Genomic DNA, 22727 nt, shown 5'->3' with positions numbered 1-22727 from the left:
CATCTGAGAGGAACTTGACTCTCCCCAGAAGTTTATTGCCTCTGCAGCTCTTCTGAACACTGAGCAGAGCAATCTTACATTTTAATGCATTCAGAAGTAGGAAAAGTTCCTTCCCCAGGAAAATATGATTGATTGTTACAATGACAGTAATTGCATTTTAGTAAAAGTAACCATTATGGTAATTTTCCTCTAGAAAGAGACATTTAACTAACTTAAGTAACTTGTTACTTTTCAACACATTAACTTTGACAAATTTAACATTACAAACGTACAGAGTTCACAGCCACAACAACGTGCATCGCTTAGGGAGTGTGCACACTTTTTATTTCTATATATCAAGCAGTGTTTCCAAATAGGAGATGCTAAAAAAACTGTGCATACATAACACAGCATTAATTAAACTGTTAAGAGCAGCTATAGCACATCCCTTGCCAAGTCTCCTGTCGAAAAATCCTTCCTTCCAAGCAGCAAACTGGGGAGCCTTAGGAGATATTAATTCCTAAGYGTCTACAGGGATAAAATTCCAATTCTGGAGCTGCAAGGATCTTGGGAAAGCCGAGCAGATCAACAGGAGCTCATGGCACAGCAGGAGAGGTGGGCGGGTGAATGACAGACRCAGGAAAGCAAAGAAGGTGCAGAACTCGGCAGCTTTGGAGCACAGGGAGCAATTCCTGTCACAGACTCTCTGCTACGGCATCACAACTTCCAGAAGTTTTAAAAAAAGAAACAAAATCAGCATTTCATTCCATGGATGGTTCCCAAGCATGACCTGAATCCCAGCCTAACCCCTGAGAACTCTGCAGCTCTTCACAATGAGAGTTTTTTCCAACCTGTTATTTATAAACATTTAATGCTTGTTGTACCTTCTTATTAAAAGTGTGCTTTCTGATAATTAAGAACTCCATCCTAAAAGAATTTAATCATCCGGGGTTCCTCTCCTACAACTTCACAAGAGTTAAAATAAAACCTCTCTGTCTTTACTTTAAAGATAATAATCATTCCTTGTGCTTTAAAGGAATTCTAAACCAAAGCTCAGYGAATTTCCATACTACTGAACATTTTTACACTAGAAAAGAGCTGAAATTAATCTGGATTTAAATTTTGTTTTTAAGAAATTTCCTTTAAATGGAAATATCATAAATTTGAATTCCTATCCATCAGATTTAAAATTTTCACTTAGTTTTTCCAACTTCTTTGATGGAACAGTTTAAGTATTTGGCTGGAAGAGTCAATGGTTTTACCTTATTTAGAGATCCCAGTCATATTTTTAAGGAAAATAACACAGATGCTACAAARTGGAGAAAAGACTAGAGAAAATTACAGAGGGCTAAGAAATAAAAGTTAAGAGTATTAACCTGTGCTATTTCAAAGTCTGCTGAATTGCTTTTCCAGTAGCAGCCTCGCAGATAATTTGAGAAAAACCATTAATTCTTCTTCTCTAGTACTTTTTAACTTTTCAGAACTTAGTAAATTAGTCAATTATTTTCTTGGCTTTTATAACCAAAAGCAACTCTTASGTTGCAAACTCTTACTGAAAGAAAAGCCAGAACCCTTGAACAGACAGAATGGATTGGAAATCCACACAATTCAAGGAATCTTTATTTCCAAWGTTTTCAGGSTGTGGTGAAGTCCCCATYCCTKGAGRGATTTCAAAGCTGTGGGGATGTGGCACTTGGGGACATGGTGCAGTCATGGCCTTGGCAGGGYTGGACTCAATGACCTTGGAAGATTTTTTTCCAACCTATCAAAATTCTATTTCTATATTCTAAATATTTCTAATTCTATATTCTAAAATCATTTCAATAAGATTAAAATCTTCTCACTACTGTTCATCACCTACTACATCACAATGACAGAATATTCGAGAAAACCTCAAAGTTAGTTTGGTCGTTGAAAGCTGAAGGGAAATTAGGGATAAATCAGAGACTGCCACACAAACAGCCATAACCCAGGACACACGTGAAGAGCTTCCTGACATTCCACCATGGAATTTTGTGAGATTATTTTTATAACACGGTGTCCTAGTTACTGTTGAGAAGAGGAGGAAACTTCCAGTTTAGACAGAATTGGCAATCGACCTCTATAATTAGTCCTTTATCTTTCCCATGTGTCCTGAATGACATGAGGCAAACTCCACACCTGAGTTTTGCTTGGCAGGGTGAAGTTAATTCTGCAATATTAGCTAAGAAATGGATGATTTGGGACATTGGCCTTTGCAGGGCCAGAGGTGATGTTTTATCCAGTACAACTCAGAATAATATCTGCATTTTGATCAGGTGTTAAAAAAAAAAAAAAACAACTCACAAACAAAGCCATCAATCAGGGGGGTTATTGTCACTTTTCCTGCCCATTCCCACAAACTGCCTGTTCCCTGTAAAGAAAGTTCTGTGCTTCTATACCCAACATCATAAGAAATGTCATTTGTGGTGAACAAAACTCCGTAATTCCTTGTAATCCAAGGATAAACCACTTGTGAAACTCACAGATTATTTTAGCAGAGTTTTGGAGAAAACGAGCTGCTCCAAGTGTCGGATTGTAACACTGACAAGCACAGGTCACCCAAGTCCTGGAGTTTCCTTCCATTGTTTTGTTGCATAAATACTGACTGTAACTACCTAATACAGAAAGTATCTGCTGTGAGAGGATAGAAAAATATTTTCGAGGGTGTGGAAACATGTTTTGCTTAGAGACAGTTTGGATCAGRGAAGATACAATTGGATGTTTCTAAGAGAAAATTGGTTAAAGGCAGGCAGGTGATAGAGACAAAATTAGTCCAGGGTCACACCCTGGGTTCTCTCCAAGGTGTGCCTTGGGAGTCAGGGCATAAAAATATGCCCATTAATCCTCTTGGAGAATATCTGCCTGTTTAACAAGGAGCCACAGTTTAAACTCCAGTTCCACAAGCCCTTTAAAAACCAGCCCTTGCAACAAAAAGCAGCTCCTGGTTTCTTCACACACTTGTTGTGGTCTCAGCCCCAGGAAGGTGCAGACCTTCAAGCCAGCATAAATATTGGAGAGACTGGGAAGGAGGGGAGTTCAGAAAGGAGTTTAAAGCTGATGTTTTGCTTTGGCTTCTTGGCTGGGCTGGTTTTAACCCAAATCAGTTCCCCAATCAATTAAATGTGCAGCTGCAGKAACATTTGTGCAGGGCAGGGCGGCATCTCTGGCTTATGCCGGCTTAAAGTGTTTGTGGAAGTGCAGCAGGAGTGTAACTGAAGAGCTGCTATAGCCTAACACTGCCAATAATCCACAAATGCCATTCCACAACACAGGAATAGTTAAAGCATATAAATGGCCCAGCCATGTGCTGTGCAGTGGGGCCTAACAGAGGAGAGCTCAGAAATCACTGTAACAGCTCGAAAAATATCAAAGATTTGAGGTAACTGTGTGTTCCAAGAGCAAGGACAAAACTCTGATTGCCAAGGCAGTTGCATCACAGGATGATGGATGAGGACATGAGAAATGTGCTCGGCAGGGCTTCACAGAGCAGCTCCTGGCAGGGAGCAGGGACACGCCTGGGGCATTGTCCTCACCTCCCTCAGCCCAACCTGTGCTGCCATCGCAGGATCCTCTTGGAGCCTGAATTTGCAGCTTGTCTTCTCTTCATGAGCCACTTTCAAACCTTGCTGCTTAAAGTTGCTGGTAATGCTCCAAATGTAGCAGAGAATCCGACTGAAGGAATAGCAGAAACACCAGAAGAATCCATTTAGAAATAACACTCCCATTACCATTTCACTGAAATATCAACATGAGCCCTGGACACCCTGAACACTGCTTTTATATAATTTCACAAAGAGCTGGATTGCACATGTGCAGATCCATATTTGTTGTCTTTACCTTGAAGGCCAAGCTCAGTGCCTCAGTATATCCTACAATTTCTAATCTGTCTGAACACTTTATCTTCATTTCTATCCTTCAYTAATATCCTACCATAAGTATTATTCCAAGTATTTGAAGCTATTTTTAATGGAAAATATTRTAATTTCATTCCAGTTAAATTTTAAAAACACCTCAGCAAAAAGCACATCTTTACCTGGTACAAAGCTCAAGTACAATTTAAACAAATTAATAATGTAGAAGAAAAATCACCTGTTAACATATACCAAACATGTATTATATATTGTTCTAATCAAAGTTTTTCTGAGATAATAGCTTTTAATGATAACAACATGCTATGATTTTTAAATAATAGGATTTTTTAAGTTTATTTCAATATTTTGAAGCTTTTTTGCTAAATATTTGACAACAAATCTTCACTACAGTCAGGATTCTTCCAGAATCCTGATACTATGGATGAAACATCCAGCCACATCTTAGTCCTCCCCTTCAGCAGCACAAAACACACAGAGCTCAGGGAATTGCCTCATATATTTTAATGACAATGAAACTTGGAAATCAGTATAGATTTGGACTATTTTTTGTAACAGATCATTAAAATAAAAACATGAATCAAACAGAGAGGAAAAACTCTTGCCTCAGCCTGAGAACTTTCATGGTAGTGTCCATTAAACTCGGCAAGAGCTGTTGCCTGAGCTTTCCCAAATCTGAAAACTCAACAGGACCTGAGCAGACAAACTTGGAGCAAGCACCCTCAACAAAAAAATAAAAGTCCAAAAARGTACTGCCATGCACAATTCCAGGAGTAAAAACCTGATCCTTCAACCCAAATTGCGGCCAAGCAACTGTTCCAGAGGAATAAGCCCTCAAACCCATGGGAATGTCTCTCCTGGGAGTTGTTTAAGCTTCCTTAATGCTCTTAATCCACCTTGATATTGAACTGCCAGACACTCTGGCACCCACCTTCCCCCTTCCAAATAGCTGCTCAAGGCTCTGAGCATTTCTTTTCCCTCACTATAGATCCTGACAGGTTTAGGACACAGATCAAGTTTTCCAACTGTGCTTGTGGCCTTCCACCTCACTGGAAGTGAAAACCTCTCATGAACTTTGAAAAAAGATAAGCAATGTTTTGGGGCATGTGTTAAAAAATCCTGTATCTGTGTGTGTGTCCTTCAGCTTCCCAAAAGCTCCAGATGAAAAAAAAATTCCAGTTTCATGGAAATTAATTACCTAGGTGTATGCACTATGTATCACTACATAAGTATCTTAGAGGTAAATTTTCACTGCCTAAAGAATTTCAAGGTAAAAAAAAAAAATATGAGCCTTTATATTAGAAGGGTTGATGCTGCATAGAAAGCTTTCCATGTAAATGGAAAAAAAAAGGTTAAATGTTGTTCATTTTAAACCAGCCTGAACTGAAAAAAACTTCTCACTCTAGGGAGTAAACAGTTTTGCCATCTGAGACATCAACATTATCTTTCAATGTATGAATTTGAATTATTAGAAAATAATTTGCAGATGGATTTACTCCAAACCTATTCAGCAGTAGAAGCTGGAGAAGGATTTAGCTCCCCAGTGGCCTACAACGAGTAAGAGCAGCAGGCTGGGATGTTCTGCTGGTTGCAGAAAAAAGATTATGGGGTTGAACTTACAGAACTTGAAATCACCCAGGAATGGCTCAGCCCATCCATCTTGTCAGGGTACAATCACCAGAGAGAAATGTTCCAGCTGGATTCTCCTYRTGGCACCTATGAGGTGTTCCCTGAGAGAATTCCAAGCCTAGAAACTTGCACTGTCTTTCTTCAGATCCGAAATAGGTCAAATTTGGGAATCTTCCATACTTTTTCCAATGAAACCTGTAACGTGCCAGATTTTCAGGAATTACAGCACTTGGGGAGAGGTATTATTTCTGTCACAGTGAACAGGAACAAAGRGGTGCCTGAGCTGCTGTTGGCAGGATTATTTTAATGCTATTTAAATTCTGTGCAGAAATTATGAAATCCCTAAATCACTGATTATGGGCTGCAACCAAAACACATTGACTTAGGSCCATTCACACCCATTGTCCCAGAGTCACACTTGTGACTTCATCAGGATTCCTGCTCCATTCCCACATAAATGCCTCCAGCAAAGATTCAGATAACAGCAGGAACAGCAGGAGCTACATTTCTTTTGAAGAAATGGGCCTCAAATCATATTCCAATCTTTCTCCTTTGCAGAAAGGCTTTTTTGGCCTAAAACTGCTGCATCTGGAAGAAAGACAACTGCTTGTGCCATGTAATGTGTTTGTCAGGGTTCATTCTACACTCTCCAGTGATCAGCCACAATAAACCCTAAAATCATTGGCAGTTTGTTCATTATCATGGATCTTCACCTTCTTTTTCTAAAAATCCCAAATTTTCAAATGCAATGCCCATGGACGATTTGATAAATACTTGACTCCATGTTACCAACCCTTTCTGAAGCCAGTTAGTYCCATTTTGGAGCCTCAATTTCTTGGCATTTTAGCAAAACCAATAATTAATGTTTGAGTCCCAATATCCTCCAATCCATCTAAATCTTCCAGAATCCCCCTTCCCATTATCATTCTATAAGAATTCTGCAGGAAACTCTATTATTATCTGTTGAACCAAAAACTGGCATTCATTTGTCTTCCCCAGCACTCATCTTCTCYGAGACATCGATCTGAACCAAAAAATATTTCCAGGAATGTTCTCCTTACTGAGGTTTTAAATTGCCCAAGTATCAGCCAGCTCTCCCAATCCCAMTCTTCAGTCCTTACAGAAAACTCCTAGGATATTTTGAATGACACCACAAGTAATTACATCTATCCATGCATTTTTATTTCAAAAGAACCAAAAGTCATATTGACACAATAATTCTAAAGAGCACACAATTGAACACTCTTAAGATCTGACAATCTCTCCTCACTTGGACACTTCACACTCTTATTTCTTATGGCTATTTAATTACAAATTGTTGGCACAAAATATTTAAAACTCTATCAACAAATATATGTATAAAGCCTTTCAAATGAGTGCAAAAGATCTTTAAAATCTGGTATCACTGTCAGGACGCTGTAGCAAAAAGAAACAACAAACACTTGTCACATATTTTCAGAATCCTTCAAAAATAACATTGAAAACATGACAATGTTGCAGAACTTTTGCATTCTGTGATGAACACAGAGTCAGTTTATAACTGAGTATATAAATTATGGTGTATTCTGAGAAGGAAAATCTCTGCACAGACCTTGAGAACCTCATTTTCATAGCACAGACTGGGATTTTAGGAATTCAGCTTGGACTTCCAARAAAAGGGATTCTACAGTAGAAATGAGGACTATAAAAAAAATCCAGAAAATGTAATTTTTCTGTAAAATATGGATGAAATCATAGCTAATAAATGCCAGTGATAAAACCCTGTGATAAAACAAAATGCCCCTAAGAGACAAGGGAGTGTCTGAAAGCAACCAGAAGCTCCAGTGGGATGATTTTTTTCTGACAAGGTACTGCAAATCCTAGAAAGAAACATCCCTCCCTCCTCCAGGAAAATAGGTTTGGTAGTTTGGAAACCCGGCAAAAGTGTTAAAGGAAGCAAAAACTTGGATAACAGGTCGAATGGGAAAAATAATCATTGGGTCAAGTGGAGCCTTTACTGAAACAACTTGATGGACATTGTATCAAAGTGGTGATTTCTGGAATATTTTGTATCTTTGTGTTTGTTTTTGAACTTGAGGCAAGAAAAAAATTCCCCGTAGCATGAGGTCTGCYGGGTGCAGGTGTTTAACTGAAAAAKGAATTTGTCACATGCAYAAACTCACTACAAAAASAGCTTTACAGAWATGATCCAGGCCAAATCCTGTCACTGCTCACGAGAATAAAATGATCCCACTTTRGTCCAACACCAAAACAGGGCTGTGATTTCAGCTTGTACTTGACTTTTACCGGATTCAACAACTCCATCTAAAATTTGTAAGTTTGATATAAAGCATAAMAGAAGAACATTTTGATGGTCACCTATATTGCAAAAGCATTTCAGAGGGAAGTTTTCCATTTCACTTCAGTTCATCAATGTTTAAARGGTTAATTAATTCCACATTTTCTCATGTTTTCAAGCTGTACTACTCATAGAACTGTAAAGTACCWCAATAGTTTTGGAACAGAGGAAAAAATGCAAAATAATGGATAATTTGTAGTAATTTTATTATCTGTCCACAACAGCAAAACTGAAAATTTGTATTAAAACTCTTTTAGAATGAGTTTCATGTGAGTCATGCATACAAAAGTAAAAATACTTTAAGGCAGTTATTTACCTTTTCTAAAATAAAATAATTTAGGCTGCCRTCCAGTACTTGTACTTTTTCCCAATGGAAAGTGAAGCTGAGTGGTAAGGAGGACAGCCCTGGGAGAGATTAATTTCTTGCCATTTTGGTCCTTTTTTGGTTTGGTTATATAAGGACAGTGTCTGAATGGGGTCTTCTCTTCCTTCAGACTTTCAAAGGGGGAATGACTTCGACCACAAGGCAAGATGAAAGAGATAATGACAAGGATTCTCTCTGTTGGTGTCACTYCTGATACTACAAACCCCAATTTTTCTCTCTTTACATTTAAAAAATGCTTCTCTCAGTGCTCTGCTTGAGTCCTGCACAAAAACTCCTTTCCTATCACGTTGGGTTTTGTGTTGATTCAGTGCTAAGTGTGGGAATAGCAAAGGCACAGCTGAAAGCAGCCTCAATTCCTAGCAGTGCTCCAGAGAGAAAAATGAGACATTGCTGGGTTTTAATTCTCCTCATTATTCCCTAGAAGGAAAAGTTATATTTGTGCTGCCTCTAGGCAAAGCCCCATCCCACATGAACAAAAGACTGGAGCTAAGATCACATCCATTTCATCTCCTCCTGCTCTCCACAGATGCTTAAGTCCCTGACACTGTGTCTTCAGTGCTCATATGTCACAGTAAATGATTCATTAAAAATGCAGAGACAGATTGATCTTGGAAGGGGGGAAAAAAAAGATCTGGAGTTTAAGGCGAAAGGAAAATAGAAATGAGGAGCCAAAAGGTGAAAAAGGGAAACACCCCTAAAATTCACATGAGAAAGACATTTAAAAATAAAGAGGAGACAGCAACTGTGCTGACATTTAATATGTCTGCTTAGGATAAAACTCATCCTTTAACTAGCAATAAAACAACAGCCTAGSCCAAAGCCCTTGAAGCATTCTGCACCAAGTACCTCGTAAAAATGGTTGGCAATTTCTCCTGAGGTCTGTGCAAGATCTGCACCAAACAATACTTTTTTTTTTTTTATTTTTTTTAAAGTGTAATTAAATGGGAGCAAATCCCTAAAGTGGGTATGGAGAGCTCCCTGATCCCAGCCACCAACGCTCATCCTAATTCATGGATCACTGACTCCCATTCAGCCTCAAAAGTGGGAAGGAAAAGGRAGGAATAAGCTCCACTTGGGATTCCCGTGGTGCTGATAAACGGGTGATTGAAAGAGAAACCCTACAGAATTACTGTGTTTGTGRTATTTGCTGGATGGCCAGAAGGATTTACTCTGCTGCAGGGATCCTGCAAGCAAAAAACCCACCCCTGCCTGAGGATAATAAGCTCCTTGAGTAAGAGACACCTCCTTACCATGACATCCATACAAATTCTCTTATGTAGGTGACACATTTATTCTATTTTTATCAAAAACAATTGGTAAAATAGGAATATGGACCTTAATTTACATTCTGTAGGCAAGAAAAAAAAACCCCAACAACAGAGCCAAATCCCTGCAATGGGAAGTACATATATAAATATATATTCACACACACACCAGCAATATTTTTAGCTATAATTTCCTACTCATGTGGCAACATGACCAGCGTTCTGAAGAAGCTGAGCCAAGTGAAAACACAACCTGCAGAACAGGTCACGTTTAAATATTCTGCTATTGAAGAATATTAAAAACTACAGATTAAGTAGGAGTGTTGTAACAYTTAACATTAATTAACGCTTGTAAATCATTCTGAAATACTTGGATAAAAGATGGCATAAAAGGTGTTGCCACATGTCTTGATGCTTCTAGATGTGCACAAGTCCTGACATCTTATTTTGTGTTTGGGATGTTTCAAATCATAAAAAAATATGGTCACTGGATGAATTTAATGTTCAGAAGTGTTAGAACAAGATAAAGAAACACCAAGGGTGTCTGATGAAGAACTCAAGCAGACAGCTCAAGGTAAATAAACTGAAATAAAACCATTTCTTGGTGTTTGAATCCAGGTCTAGGTACTGATCTGKGAGTTAGCAGAGCTTGGCAATGTTGCTGAGCCTTGACTTGGCTGTATATTCAATTTTCCTTCCAGTCTAGTACCATCAAGTATTCAAATCCCAAAACAAAAACCCTTAGTCCATGCCACCAAACAGTTTGAAAAGGAATCTGGAATCACTTAACACCTATCTGGGGTTGGTGAACARCATAACCAGTTCTCAGAGAACTTGGTATTTGTTGCTTGTGCAATTACAGGTCTTTATAGCATACAGAAATTAAAGGCCAGCACTAAAGCCCTCGTGCTTTCCCACATGGATCTCCAGATCTAAGAGCCATGTATTCCTTTTTATCCAGAGACAAGTGATGTATTTTAAGGCATCCATTAAAAAAAAAAAAAAAAAAAAGTAGGGAGTGACACTAAACTCATGAAGGAGCAAAACCATCATCCTTAATGGGGATAATTTAGCGTGAAGTGTTCTTTCTACAGGGACACAAAGTACCACACATGCCCCAAAAGGTGAGAACACTGGAACTTTTCCATCCATCCTTCTCTCTCCCTCTATGCCAGCACATGTGCAGCTTTATATCCATGTTCTGGAGCATAAGCCCTTTGTCCTGCTCTCATCTGTAACACAAAGCAATGCTGTCCTCATCTCAGGAGCTCCTAAAAGCTCTCACACTCCAAATAAATCCTGTGTCCTGCCAGTCCACAGCAGCCAAAGGACAAACAGTGATACGAAACAAAAGTTTGTTGTGATTCCAGAGGAGGCTGAGCACGGTGCCAGTGCTGGGAAGCTCAGCCACCACACCACCAGAGCACCTTGTCTTTCAGGATAGCCAGCACGGGCAAGTTAATTACAGCAGAATTAATTACCTGGACATGACACAGCATGGAGGTACAGCCACCTGCTAATGGAGCATCTCAGTGTGATGGAGCAGGGCCCATAAATACACTGCAGGTGCCTTCCAGAACCTGGGGGGAACCTACCAGAAACACAGAGATGAGCATGGAGCGATGAGACAAAGGGGAATGGATTCAAACTTAAAAGARGGTATGGTCAAATTGGATATTGAAAAGTAATCCTTGCATGTGAGGGTGGTGAGGCCCTGGCACAGGTGCCCAGAGCTGTGGCTGCTCCTGGACCCCTGGAAATGTCCAAGGCCAGGTTGGACAGGGCTTGGAGAAACCTGGAATAGTGGAAGGTGTTCCTGCCATGGCAGGGGGTGGAATAGATGAGCTCCAAGTTCCTTTCCAACCCAAACYATTCTRTGATTCTGATTCTATGCCATGGCAGCAGTGATGCTCCTGAGGAACATGCCCACAGCAGGGACTACCACAGCCATGGATCTCACCTGAACTACGTGTAGGACATTTTCAGGGACGTTTGCAGGCTGGGGTGGGGGTGAGACGGAGGATCAAGCCAACATTTGACCGCCGTGTCAGCACCCCCAGCCTCACACCGCTGCGTMCACGTTACACCGTTGTGACCCCTCCCAGCCAGCTCCCACCGCGTGGCTGCCGGCACCGTTTTACCTCCACCRCCTGAACCTGGGAGCACAGCACAGSCCCCCAAMAKCTSGAAGGAGCCCCGCGAAGGTGAATTACCGACCCCAGGGGGGTCGGGGCGGAGCGGGGCGAGGGAGCTCCGGAGGGGCCGCGCCCTGAGGGGCGGGAAGGGCGGGCGGGAGCGCGCCCGTGAGGCGGCGCGCGCGGGCCGCGGGGGGCGGGGCCAGCGTGGGGGCGCGCGCTCCGCCCCGCCGCGGATAGGAGGGGCGAGCGGGGGTGGGCGGGGCCAACCGCTGAATCCCGCGTTGCGATTGGATAAAGCGGCCGTCAATCTCGGGCGGCCGCCGCGGCCGTGGGGAAGGAGGGGGAGGCGGAGAGGAAACAAAAACAATCGCCCGGGCGCCGCCATCTTGGGCCGGTTCTCCGCACGCCACACGGGTGAATGGGTAGATATGAGATTACCACGGGGGAGCAGCGGCAGCAGGGCACCGAGGGCTGTTCCGCGCTGCCAGCGACACTCGGCGGGCTCTAGGCACGGCCGCCGCCGCCCGGAGAGAATCCCCCGGCTCGGCCTTTTCGCCTCGCCAGCCCCTAAGCTGCACTGCTGGAGGGACAAAGTTGGGCTGAGCCGCGCTGCCTCCGCCGCCCGGGAGACCGGAGAGTTGAGCCGGGGTCAGAGTTAGGGGAGAGGGTGACGAGGGGATCGCTCCCCGCTCCGCCGTGTGGGAGGCGCGGGGAGAAGGCTCTGCCTCCCCGCCCCTGCCGTCTCCTGCTGCTCGCTCCTGGGAGGAAAARAAAAAARAGRAAAAAAAAAAAAAAAAAAAGAAAAGAGAAAAGGCAAGAACTGGATTGAGCTCGGAGGGGTGGATTTTTGTGGAGTCTCAGTGTGAGCAGCGGCGGGGCGGCGATGTGTCCGTGAGGAGGGAGAGGAGCGTGGATCCATCCAGGAGCCGTGAGGAGCCGAGAGGAGCTTGGATCCATCCAACCTCAGCCCGCCGTGAGTGAGGCACAGCCGCCTCCCTTCCAAAGAAAACCCAGTTCTCCTGGAAGCCCGGCACTCACCAAGGATTTGCCACAAAGAATATACCACCCTCCTCCCCGGCGCCTGGATACTGCGTTTGATTTTTTTCTTTTGTACCCCCCTCCCCAGCCACTCTTGTGTGTTTAAATACCAAATATAGCCTCTCGCGGGGGGGAGGGGATGGAAATCTCCTAGAAGAATTGGAAATCTTGCTGGGATTCGGGAGTGCTGGTGCTGGAGAAGGGCGGCGAAGACGGGGGGATGCGCTGCTCTCGCTGCCTGGCCAAGGACTAGAGATTTGCCACTTCCCGGGAAGCCCGAAGGTTTGTTTGTTCCCAGACTGTTGTTTCCCCCCTTTCCCTCTCCTGGGCTACGCTAAATCCCTCAGCATTTATTGAAGAAAACCCACGTGTAGCTGGTGGCTGGTTTTTAAGGTAGTTTTTTTCATCGAGAAGCTGACAAAACTTCCTCCCTTCKCCCCGAGGCTTGGAACTGGAATGGAGCTGCTTTTCTCCCAAACACTACACGGGGTGTGAAGGGGGGGAGGAAGGACGAAAACATCGCCCTGGACTGATCCCGATCCGACCCCCCGACACTCGCACCCACGAGGGATGATCCTTCACGGCGCCTGATGTGGAAAACACTTGGAGACTCAGAGACTTCGTCGTGCTCAGCAGCTTAATCGTTGACTTATTTTGTTTTGGTTTTTTTTTTGTTTTTTTGTTTTGTTTTTTTTAAAGTGGATTCGTAGCATTACTTTTGTGAATTAAATTTTGCCACCGTTTGTACAGAAGCCAAATGACACGTGTGTTTTGAAACACGGTTCCAAATATATTTATCCCTCCCTCAACCCGGATTCTCTCTAGAAAGAGCCGCGGGGAGGTCGTCAGTGTCTCAACAAACCTGATTTTTAGTGTTTTATGAACACTACCTGCTGCAGAAATGTTGCTATAAATTGCTTTATAACGGTTCAGCAAGAAGGGAGATTTTTTTCCAGCTTGCAGGACCCAGAAAACTGGATACTTAAAGTCATTTAAATGTTTTAACAGCATTGGAAAATGGGAGCTGCTACTAAGTTGGCGTTCGCTGTTTTTCTTATCTCTTGTTCATCAGGTAAGTGAATGTTCCTGGATTTGTCACTTTAAACGGAAGGCTTTGTGGTCAGCACTTGAAAACTTGGGCTGGCTCTGTATGAATGAGGAGAAATCTTCCCTTTTTTTCAGGTGGCAAATGTTTGTGGACGGCAGCGACTGTAAAGGCAGAAAACTGCTTTCGTGTTTATTCTGAAAAATGTGTATCGTGAGTGCTTGAAATGTGCACAGCGCTTGGATTTCAGATCAATTGTGTGGAATAAATGTGGAGATATAACCACCTAGTGTCACATAAGTAACCTGGCAGCGCAGTATTGGTGTTGGATAGTGGTTTTAAATAAGAATTACCCAGCCCAAATGCTCTTTCCTTCAGTTTGATCTCTTACTCGTATTCACTGGTGAATAGCCACCTTCTTTAATGCCTCATTAATTTAGAATAGGTGCCGCTCTGAAAGGCTGAGCTCGTCCTTTGGTGATAGCGAGGGGTGTGTGCGTGTAGAGATGGACCAACAATTGGGGTGAAAAGCCAGGCTTTCAGTTTCTAAACAAGAATTTGTAACCCTTTCTATTTTGCTACTCCTTATGTCACTGCCTTGTAGTACAGAAAAAAAAAAAGTACTAATTTTCTCTTTAAAACAGCGAAATTCGAGGTCCAAACGCCAGCTCTGAGTCCTGGGAAGCGAGCGGGGTGTGAAGATTTCCCCACGCTTCTCCAGGAGGAAAATTGTTATGGCAGCAACCAGTGGTTGGGCAACTGTTGGTCCATTTGTGCTTGGAGCTCYGGCAGTCTCACAAAATACCCTGTTACGAGCCGTGTGAGCACCTAACAGGAGTTTACAAGCCAGCCTGGCACYCTGTGCTTGCCTTTGGAACGTGTATTTAGCGCTCCGTGTAGGTTTTTAGCATCCTTGCAGGGCGTGCAAAGCTACACTTGTTTATCAGGCTAAAAGCTCCCAGACAAGTGCTCAGCTCAGGGGGAAGGGAGTAATGAGATGCCTGTAACGATGCCTTTTAAATTTTCAGCCTTAGGAGGTGGWGGATTTTGCTGAAGAGGCCGTTTTGCTGTGGTTAGTAAATGGATAAGTCTCGTCTTGTGTCTGTAGTGTTATCGATCCGCGCCGTGTGCGCTAAATGTGCTGTGAAATGGCGAGCGCTGCCRGAGAGAAACCCAAAAACCCTGGCTGTTCTAACCAAAGAAACAGCACAGCGGGCTAAGGACGGTCAGAAGGTTGTTCGGGAGGTTTAATTTTTATTCTTCTTTTGAAACAAAGCGTCATTTTCGACAGTTTTTCCCTTGCAATAGAAGCCGTCTGTGTCGTCTTTTCCTAATGCCTGATTTTTCAGCTCAGCAGCGTTCCTCTTAATTCAGCAATATGTTTTGTAGGGAAACTTTTTTCCCCCTCTCACTAACAGTTTCTGAAAGACTTGCTGCCATCTGCTCTCCATGTCTGTCTCTCTTCCACGTCCACCTCTAAGATCCTTTTGCCTAGAGCACAGAATAGTGGTTTTTGTTGACATTACCTATCAGACTTCATAAAAAGAACAGCTAAGCAATAAAGAACGTCTTCTCTTTAACATTTCTTGCTCGGGTTGTCCTTGGTAAGGTGGAAAGGATGTTTCTCTTTGCCTGTGAAGAATTAATCTTTGCTAAATGAGCAGGAAACTGCCTGCAATCCGGGCTGCTTCTCATGTTAATGACATTGTTTTGGTGGTTATTCCAGTATTACACATTAAGTGTTCCGGTACTTAACAATTATTATACTATTTTCTACTCACACCAGGACTACAGACACTCTWAAATTCTAGGCAAGTCTAAAAATAAATAAATTCAACAGCAAACTGTTGGGTTTATGATCAAAAAATACCAGATTATATAAGATTTTAAGCTTGAAGGGTAGGCGGTTTTAAGAGTAGTGTTTCTTAACTGACTTATTTCGTTTAAAACCCCTACCTGAAGGTTTGGTTCTAACATCATCATCATCATAAGTTTCTTTCCCAGTCTTTAGTGTGAAAATCAGTGTGCTCAGGTTCTGTATTTCAGAATATTGGCAATGGTTGAGGAAATCCTGGAGTTCAGGTGTGGAGATGCCTGGTTTGCCTCTGGTGTGCAGCTCCAGCTCCTCACGAGCTGTTTCAGCGTCTGGGGGGGGTTGGTTTGCTCTATTTGTTCATTTATTTTTAAATGCAGCTATTTTCTTCAGATGTTTACATAGGCAATTAATACCGGGGTTCTTTTAATAGGTGAAAATGTTGTGGGTTTTTTTTTCTGCGTGGTGGGTGTGGAAGTGYTCTTTAGGTTCAAGGCAATTTATTTTACTATCTGTAAACTGCTGTATGAAATCCTGTAAATGTGCTGCAAATGGACAGGAATTTCCAGTGAGTTTAATCATCTTTGTCGAGGGAGTGAAAATATTTCCCAGTTCTGACTAAGATATTCGAAAAAGAGCATCTGTGTTGTTATTAGGCTTTAAAATATTTGTAGCTGCTTGGATAAAAGTGGGTGTAGATTTGCACCCATTTGTAGGAACTCCAGAGGCTGACTKGAATGCATATTAACTAAACATGAAAACCAAGTGCCCGGGTCAAGGTTCTCTGTGTGCACTCTAATATACTTCTTAGATAAACCTGGGTGCATGTTTGATTTAAGAAGGAACAGAAGATCCTGAAGTAATAATAAAATACTTCAGGACAAGCTTCCTGTGCCTCTGCTGTAGGTGAGGCAAGATTGTAGGGGAGCTTAACAAGAAAACTTGTGACTAAAACAGCTTGTTCATCAAAGGAGGTTCTCTTTAGATATTATCTGTGTGCTCCCCTCCCCCAGGGAAGTGTGTTTGTGTTCTGGTGTTTTTGTGATTGCTGAGTTATGCTTTATAACATTTCAGGAACAGAGAATGGGCACTTTCATAATTTTCTGTGATTTTCAGAACATACGCCCCATGCAGCTGAAAGTGTGGGAGATGCTGAAGTAGTGGATTTTTCTTCAGCCAGAATCTTAGTTTAAAATCTCAGCGTTCCTTTTGTTACTCACAAACTCCTTATTTCCCAACCCATCATCTCTTCTGAGATACCTGCTCTGCCTTTGGTACCTGGGTGGTCCCTCATCAAAGCAGTTCTGCAACCTCCTGCAGGGAACAGGACCTGTATTTTTTTAAAACTTTAAAATAAAATCATGCTMAAAATCACCTAAGCAAAAGGAACCGTATCAGAAAAGTGTTGGTCTTCTCTGTTTCTCCTAATGCCAGATCATTCCAAGCCACTCAGAAGGTCTTTAGTAATTTAGCTGAAGGTACTGGCATGGCAAAGATACCTTTGGAGTTGAAGTAGTGTTTTCACTGCATGGCAAATGTTTCATTCTCTGATTTTTAATTTGCCTCTCTCACRGCGATTATTATTGGAGAGATTATTTTTTAAATGGTATCATTTTTCGCCTTCAAAAAAATCTCTCTAGAACTGCTAAACCTGCTCTACATGGTATGAGTGTAGAAGCTGAATGGAAGGATGGTTTGAAGGAATTGAGGGGGGACATGAGACATTTTTGTTCGATTTTACTTGTGTAATTTTTTTTTTTTTTTTTACTGTCCTTTCATTATTCCTTTGATAGCCCTTGAAAATCCGACCAAAGGTTTGGGAATGTTTGTGAACTTGTCTCYGCTGCTGTGTTCCCTGCGAGCTGTCCATGATTGTGGTTGGACTCTAATCACTTTATTCACTTTATTGCACAGGCAGGGCAATAAACCACTCAGACTTAGTACTACCTTGAAAGTAAAGATTCAGATCAGAGTGTACAATTTTTTTATATTAAATRTGTTAYCACTGGGCAATACCCCAGCACTCCTGTTGCAGTTGACAGCAGGACTTGTTTTATTAAATAAACCTAWTTAATACTATTTTCAAGCATAGATTGAGTTTTGTAGAGCTTGATGTTATAAATGATTACAGCTCAAAAATCTGTTAACTATTTCTAAGTAATCTGTTAATACTTAACAGTTGCAAACCCTAAATCGTCTGGGCTCTCAAAAGAGCTGTAATTGTGCTGAGGCAACATCAGAACATGTGAGCATCATTCTGGTAGAAYTCTGCTTTACAAACATTTCCGAAGAGGTGCTGCTCTCATGAGTTTATTTGCATCTCTACCCTTCAGGAACAAGGCTTTGCTTAAGAAAAAGCTTTAATAAGTTTGTTTGCATGTGCTGGGTGTAAGTTGAGGGGCAGGTGTTCTGTGTGAGGGAAAAGCTGTTTTCTGCAAGAAGAGAATTACTGTTAGTGAGAATAATAGTTTTCAGCTGGGTTCAATTGAGAGTATTTACTGTTTTCTTTTTTCCATTCCCACCTTGCTGGAATTTGGGAGCAAAATCCCGTAGGGGATGTGTTTGGCTGATTTGCAAATGAGGACACACAAATACTTTTTTTTTTTCTCTTTTTAACCAAAGACATTATTTTTTGTCATATCATTAGCTCTAGGAAATRGGAAAAATAACAGTACCTCCAACGTTTTTGGATTCCTGTTCATTCTACCTTTTCTTCCAGCCTTCTCCACTTGTAGTCTTTCCTGGCTGTAAAAAGAGAGAGGTTGAAAAGGAATCTGATTGTGGAAGAGGTTTCTTGGTGTAGGAGAGATGCATTTCCACTGCTTAATTAACTGAAAGCAGCTTAATGCAAATGTCTGCTTGAGCTGCTTGGTAGCATCCATGAGCTGTTAGCTCTCTGATGTTCCTGAAAATGAAAACTCTGTAAAAAGATCAAGAAAATTACGCATTTTACAGCCAAGTTCTTGTGTGATGAAATCTTAATGTGTTTTTGTTGCCTTGGTGCTTAAAATTCGGCACTTCTTATTTCCTGTTATTTCCATATGGAATTGAAGTGTGATTGGATGCCAGTGACTTTATGTGGCATCTCTTGTCTTCTCTCCCTGCGCTGTCTGTGTGGTGGTGGAGGGATTTTTTCTTAGAAACAGTTTGTGACTACGGTGCCAAACAGCAGAACATATTTAGGCTTAATCCCACAGAAAATGAATATTTACTGCCATGTTGTTTACRTTGCATATCTTTGTGGCCAGGAATCCCAAATGTACATTAGATGTATCAAATCCTTCAGTTGCTGGTGAAAAGAGAGCAGAGAAGGGTTTTTCCATTGCATAATTATTGTCATGGTTTCACAATAATTTGAGTCTTGATGAGGAAGGTYAACATTCATGGTTTTCTTCTGATTTTCCTAGTTAAAGCTGTAACTGGAAACAAGAAAAACACACAATTCACTTATTAACWGGAGGCATAAATCTTTGGTTATGTGGTTAGAGGTATTAGAAAAACCCTTGGAAAGGAGGGATGCTTTTGTGGGAAGACTGCTCGTTCCTACAGGCAGCAGTAGTGGAGTTGGGATGGGATCAGCTCAGAGTTGTGAAGTCCTGCTTGTGACAGCACCTAACCAGAGGTGGGCACAGAAAACTGGATTCCTTTCCAAGTAGTTCAGTGAAAGAATGTGCCTTCACTTTCCCAGCTCCTGTTCCCCAGTTCTTCCAGATTAATTAATCCCATTTCCAGGCTYGCAGTCAAAGGAGGATGAGCAGGATGGGGGCCTTCACCTCTGTGCYGTTGGGACTTTCTTTGTGAGGTTCTCCTAATGATCTGTGCTGGGTTTCCTTTATGGGGCAACTTCGTTATGGAGAAAATGAGCAAGGGACACACTTGCAATTGTGTTGGTGCCAGCAAAGGTCYGAGTGAGTGGTGGCTGTGTAACCCCAAATTCTGGTGACTTTACAGCAACACACTGCAGGAGCAGCAGCATTTGTGGGTTGCCAGCTCCGTATTTCATTKGGTTTGGAAGAGAAATGACTGCTGAACTTTAAAAACACCTTGTGAAAGGATTGGTAATTTTGTGTTCTGCTGGTGTTTCTGGTGAAAGTGTTGCAGGTTAATGTATTTCACTGCGGATGCAGTCAGTGCAATATTGTAATTAATTTCTGTGTTATTCTTGAGTTACTCAYCAAGGCTGCTGGTTGGGAACAATTAACCTGAACTGCTTGGCCCTGATGGGATGTTGGGGACTATTAGTTGGCAAAAGGGCTGCAAGTTGTCCAAATAATTTAAATGGCTGCATATCACCTTTGGAGATTCCTTCCTTTGTTAAAGTATAACTTCTTTTTTAAAGGATTTATATRAAGCTGTAATTAGGTGGTAATTTAATAGAAAATGCTGAAACGACAATGTAATTAAAAGCAAACCCCTATGTACTCTTAACTGTGATGGGCATGTAAGAAATGCCAAGATCCATTTCTCTGCTTTTATAACTCTTTAATTACATGAGGGAAACATTGTCTATAGTTAGTGAATAGATAATGAAGAAGAATGTTATATCTTGGCCAAAATGAAAAGAATATGTCTCGAATTCTTTTGCTTTCTCAGCTTTGAGGTATTTATCAGCCACATTAAAACGAAGGAAATTACCTGTATTTTGAGTTTACAGCAAAACCATATTGCAAGTACAATGAATTTAGGTATTTCTGTTTGATCTGGCTTTGGGTTTTGCCTGAATGAGGCTGTTCTCACACTTGGGAAGATTCCACTTTCTCTAATGATGGCAGCAAATTAGTTAAGTTTTGCTGGTTTAATACTGAACATTGACACTGTTAAAGCTGATACCTGAAAATTCCTAAAGACTTTTTTTTAATCTGAAGGTTTTGTTAGAAAGTTTTTGTTTTAAAACTGTAAGAACTATGTAGCTCAGAATGGTTACTTTTTGATAGCTTTAACTCTTTGTGTCTTCCATTCCTAAATAGGATGTGTCTGATTTTCACCAGAAAAACAATTCATTTTTCTAACAAATTGCAAAGGTTCTTGTGGCAGATTGACTTTTAAAATTGGATGCTACATCCATCCTTTTTAGCAATGCAGGAGGGAGAAGGTGCTCAAAAATGTTTAGGATATGATTTGTATATTTTGTGTAAGATACCAAACTTTTTATGAGAGTCAACATGCAGAGTTTTTTGGTTTCTTTCTGCTTATTTGTTTGGGGATTTTCTTGTTTGTTTTTTTTCTGGCAAAAGTGGAAGAAACAGGTGAGGCAACTTTGGTTGTTTTTAGGGTTTTTTTGTATGAGTGACTGTAGATGTGCAGAATATTTTAGGGCTGATCCGTGGCTTGTCTCTTTGCCTGTTTCTGGAGCTCGCAGCGAAATGAGGCTGCKGAGGGAACACAAACCCTGCTCAGCTCCCAGTGCAGCCCTGATAGTGTTGTAGCTGGTGCCAAGTGGTGTCTAATGAGATGACACAAAGCACGGTCTGAGGGCCAGTGCCAGGAGGCAGCACAGGCAGGRCTGGACCAGAATTCCTGCAGCTTCAGCACTTCAGTATTCCCTCATCTCCTTCCTGAGAGCGTGGAGTGTGTGCCATTAGTGTGCTGTGAAAACATTGTCATGATTTACTGCCTTCCAGCACAGCTCCTGTCTCAAACTGGGGAGCTGTCCCACTTACAGAAAAACAACCCCAAAAACCAAACCCAAACCATYCCCTGAGCTGCTTTGGGACCAGAGCAGCATCCCTGAGCAGCGGGGCTGAGCTCAAGGGTGCTGTGGGATGGGCATGCTCGGTCTAAGGGCCAGTGAGCAATCCCTAGATCTGTTGGCATCTGCAGTGTTGATACATCATTTGAAGAAAAAAAATTATCTATTTGATGTTTAAAGGTGATTTCTGTCTTATATAGGCACTGGCAGTTTGGGTGCAGGCCCCGTGCAGTTGGTGGGTACTGTAATCTGCTGCCTGCCTGGTTTTAATGTCACTTGTTTAATGCCACTTGATCAAAACAGCTCTGAATAGAAATGGTCATTCTCTCTTTGAAATTACTTTTTAGAGTAGTGTCGTCCAAGCTTCCAGGTTCTTTCCAGCAGAGCTGACACCCAGTCTGGTGGTCCCCACWTGCAGAGGGTGCTGTGTCCCCAGGCTCAGGACATCACACTTGTCTTTGTCGAATTCCATGAAATTCCCGTGTGCCTGCAGTGACATCCCTGCCCCTGCATTATCTCCAGACTCCCTGAGATGTTCCACCAGCTCCTCCAGGCATCCAGAAAGGTCTGAACCAAAATGGGTCCCTGGGAAGCCCTCGAGGGGCCCTGTGGTGCTCCACATCCTTCTCCAGATGGTTCTCTACAGGAGCAGTTCTGTTCCATCCCAGGCTGCCTCTATCTCAAGATCTCTCTGCTTGCTCACAGAGCTGATTTCAGGGCTGTTTCAGCAGCTTTCCTGCCTTTTGGTGCCTCACCWACTTGTGATTTAGAGGTGGGTTTTATTTGTAACTGCAGCCTGATGTTTTTTCAGATTGAAAGCTCTTATCTCACCTAGATAACACTARTCTCCATTCCTTAAATGCTGCCTAACCATTGGAGTGGTCTTCATTCTCTCAGCTGGATTTTGAATACTTGGATTTCAAGATCAGCACATAAGTTGAAATTTGATCTGTTTTTAAAAGCTATTTTTAAATATGACCAATCGTTTCATCAAGCCTTCTAACGTGAAAAACTCTTTCCTTCTAGGAATTTCCACATAAACAGGGAAGTGGTTTAATTTTGTTGTTGAGTTACAGTGTTGAGTGTACAAGACAAAATTAAACTTTGCAGTAACTGTTAATTTTAGAAATCTTTGCTAGTGTTTGTCAGTAGAGGGTACAGATAGTTCTCTAGCTCACAGCAATTACATGATGGGAGAGTTTGCTTTAAATATTTCTGTGTTTCAGGGTTGAAAAACATTAGGGCTGTGAAAGATGCAAAATGGCACACCATTGTTGGAATTACTGTACTTTTTATAAAGATTTAGGATTTTTTCCCCCATAATTTATTTATAAAACTGCCTTAAAAGTAGCATAGAAAAGACCACTGGTTAAATATTTTCATTTTAACTCTCTGGTCATTAATTTTGGAAAGGGTCTGTTTTGCAAGTTGTCCTTGGGATAATTGAATTTTATTACATTTAACACAARCCTGTCAAAAAGATTATTTTCAATGGCTTTGAAAAATTGTAATGGCTTG

At 41.7% G+C, this 22727-nt stretch overlaps 1 protein-coding gene and 1 long non-coding RNA gene across 3 annotated transcripts in view; one reads left to right on the top strand and one right to left on the bottom strand.

Annotated features, from left to right (window-relative positions):
• Positions 1–2322: 2322 nt before the first annotated feature.
• LOC130582989 (uncharacterized) lies at positions 2323–11774 on the bottom strand. 2 transcript variants are annotated; one of them, XR_008966383.1, is made up of 3 exons: positions 11700–11774; positions 10968–11077; positions 2323–3672 (listed from the first exon to the last, which is right to left on the bottom strand). It is a non-coding gene; the product is annotated as an uncharacterized LOC130582989 (long non-coding RNA). The 2 variants fall into 2 exon arrangements; XR_008966384.1 differs by lacking the exon at positions 11700–11774 and adding an exon at positions 11447–11612.
• A 185-nt stretch (positions 11775–11959) lies between these two features.
• Positions 11960–22727, top strand: part of ACVR2A (activin A receptor type 2A) — a 49044-nt gene continuing 38276 nt past the window's right edge. The window contains exon 1 of the mRNA XM_057382010.1: positions 11960–13734. Within this exon, the coding sequence (XP_057237993.1) occupies positions 13680–13734 (55 nt within the window). The 5' untranslated portion in view covers positions 11960–13679. The remainder of the gene's footprint in view (positions 13735–22727) is intronic.

The sequence above is a fragment of the Malurus melanocephalus genome, unplaced genomic scaffold, assembly GCF_030028575.1.
Source record: "Malurus melanocephalus ecotype Western Australia unplaced genomic scaffold, MMel_1.1 scaffold_546, whole genome shotgun sequence".
Classification (NCBI taxonomy): domain Eukaryota; kingdom Metazoa; phylum Chordata; class Aves; order Passeriformes; family Maluridae; genus Malurus; species Malurus melanocephalus.
This window is presented reverse-complemented; position numbering and strand designations above follow the sequence as displayed.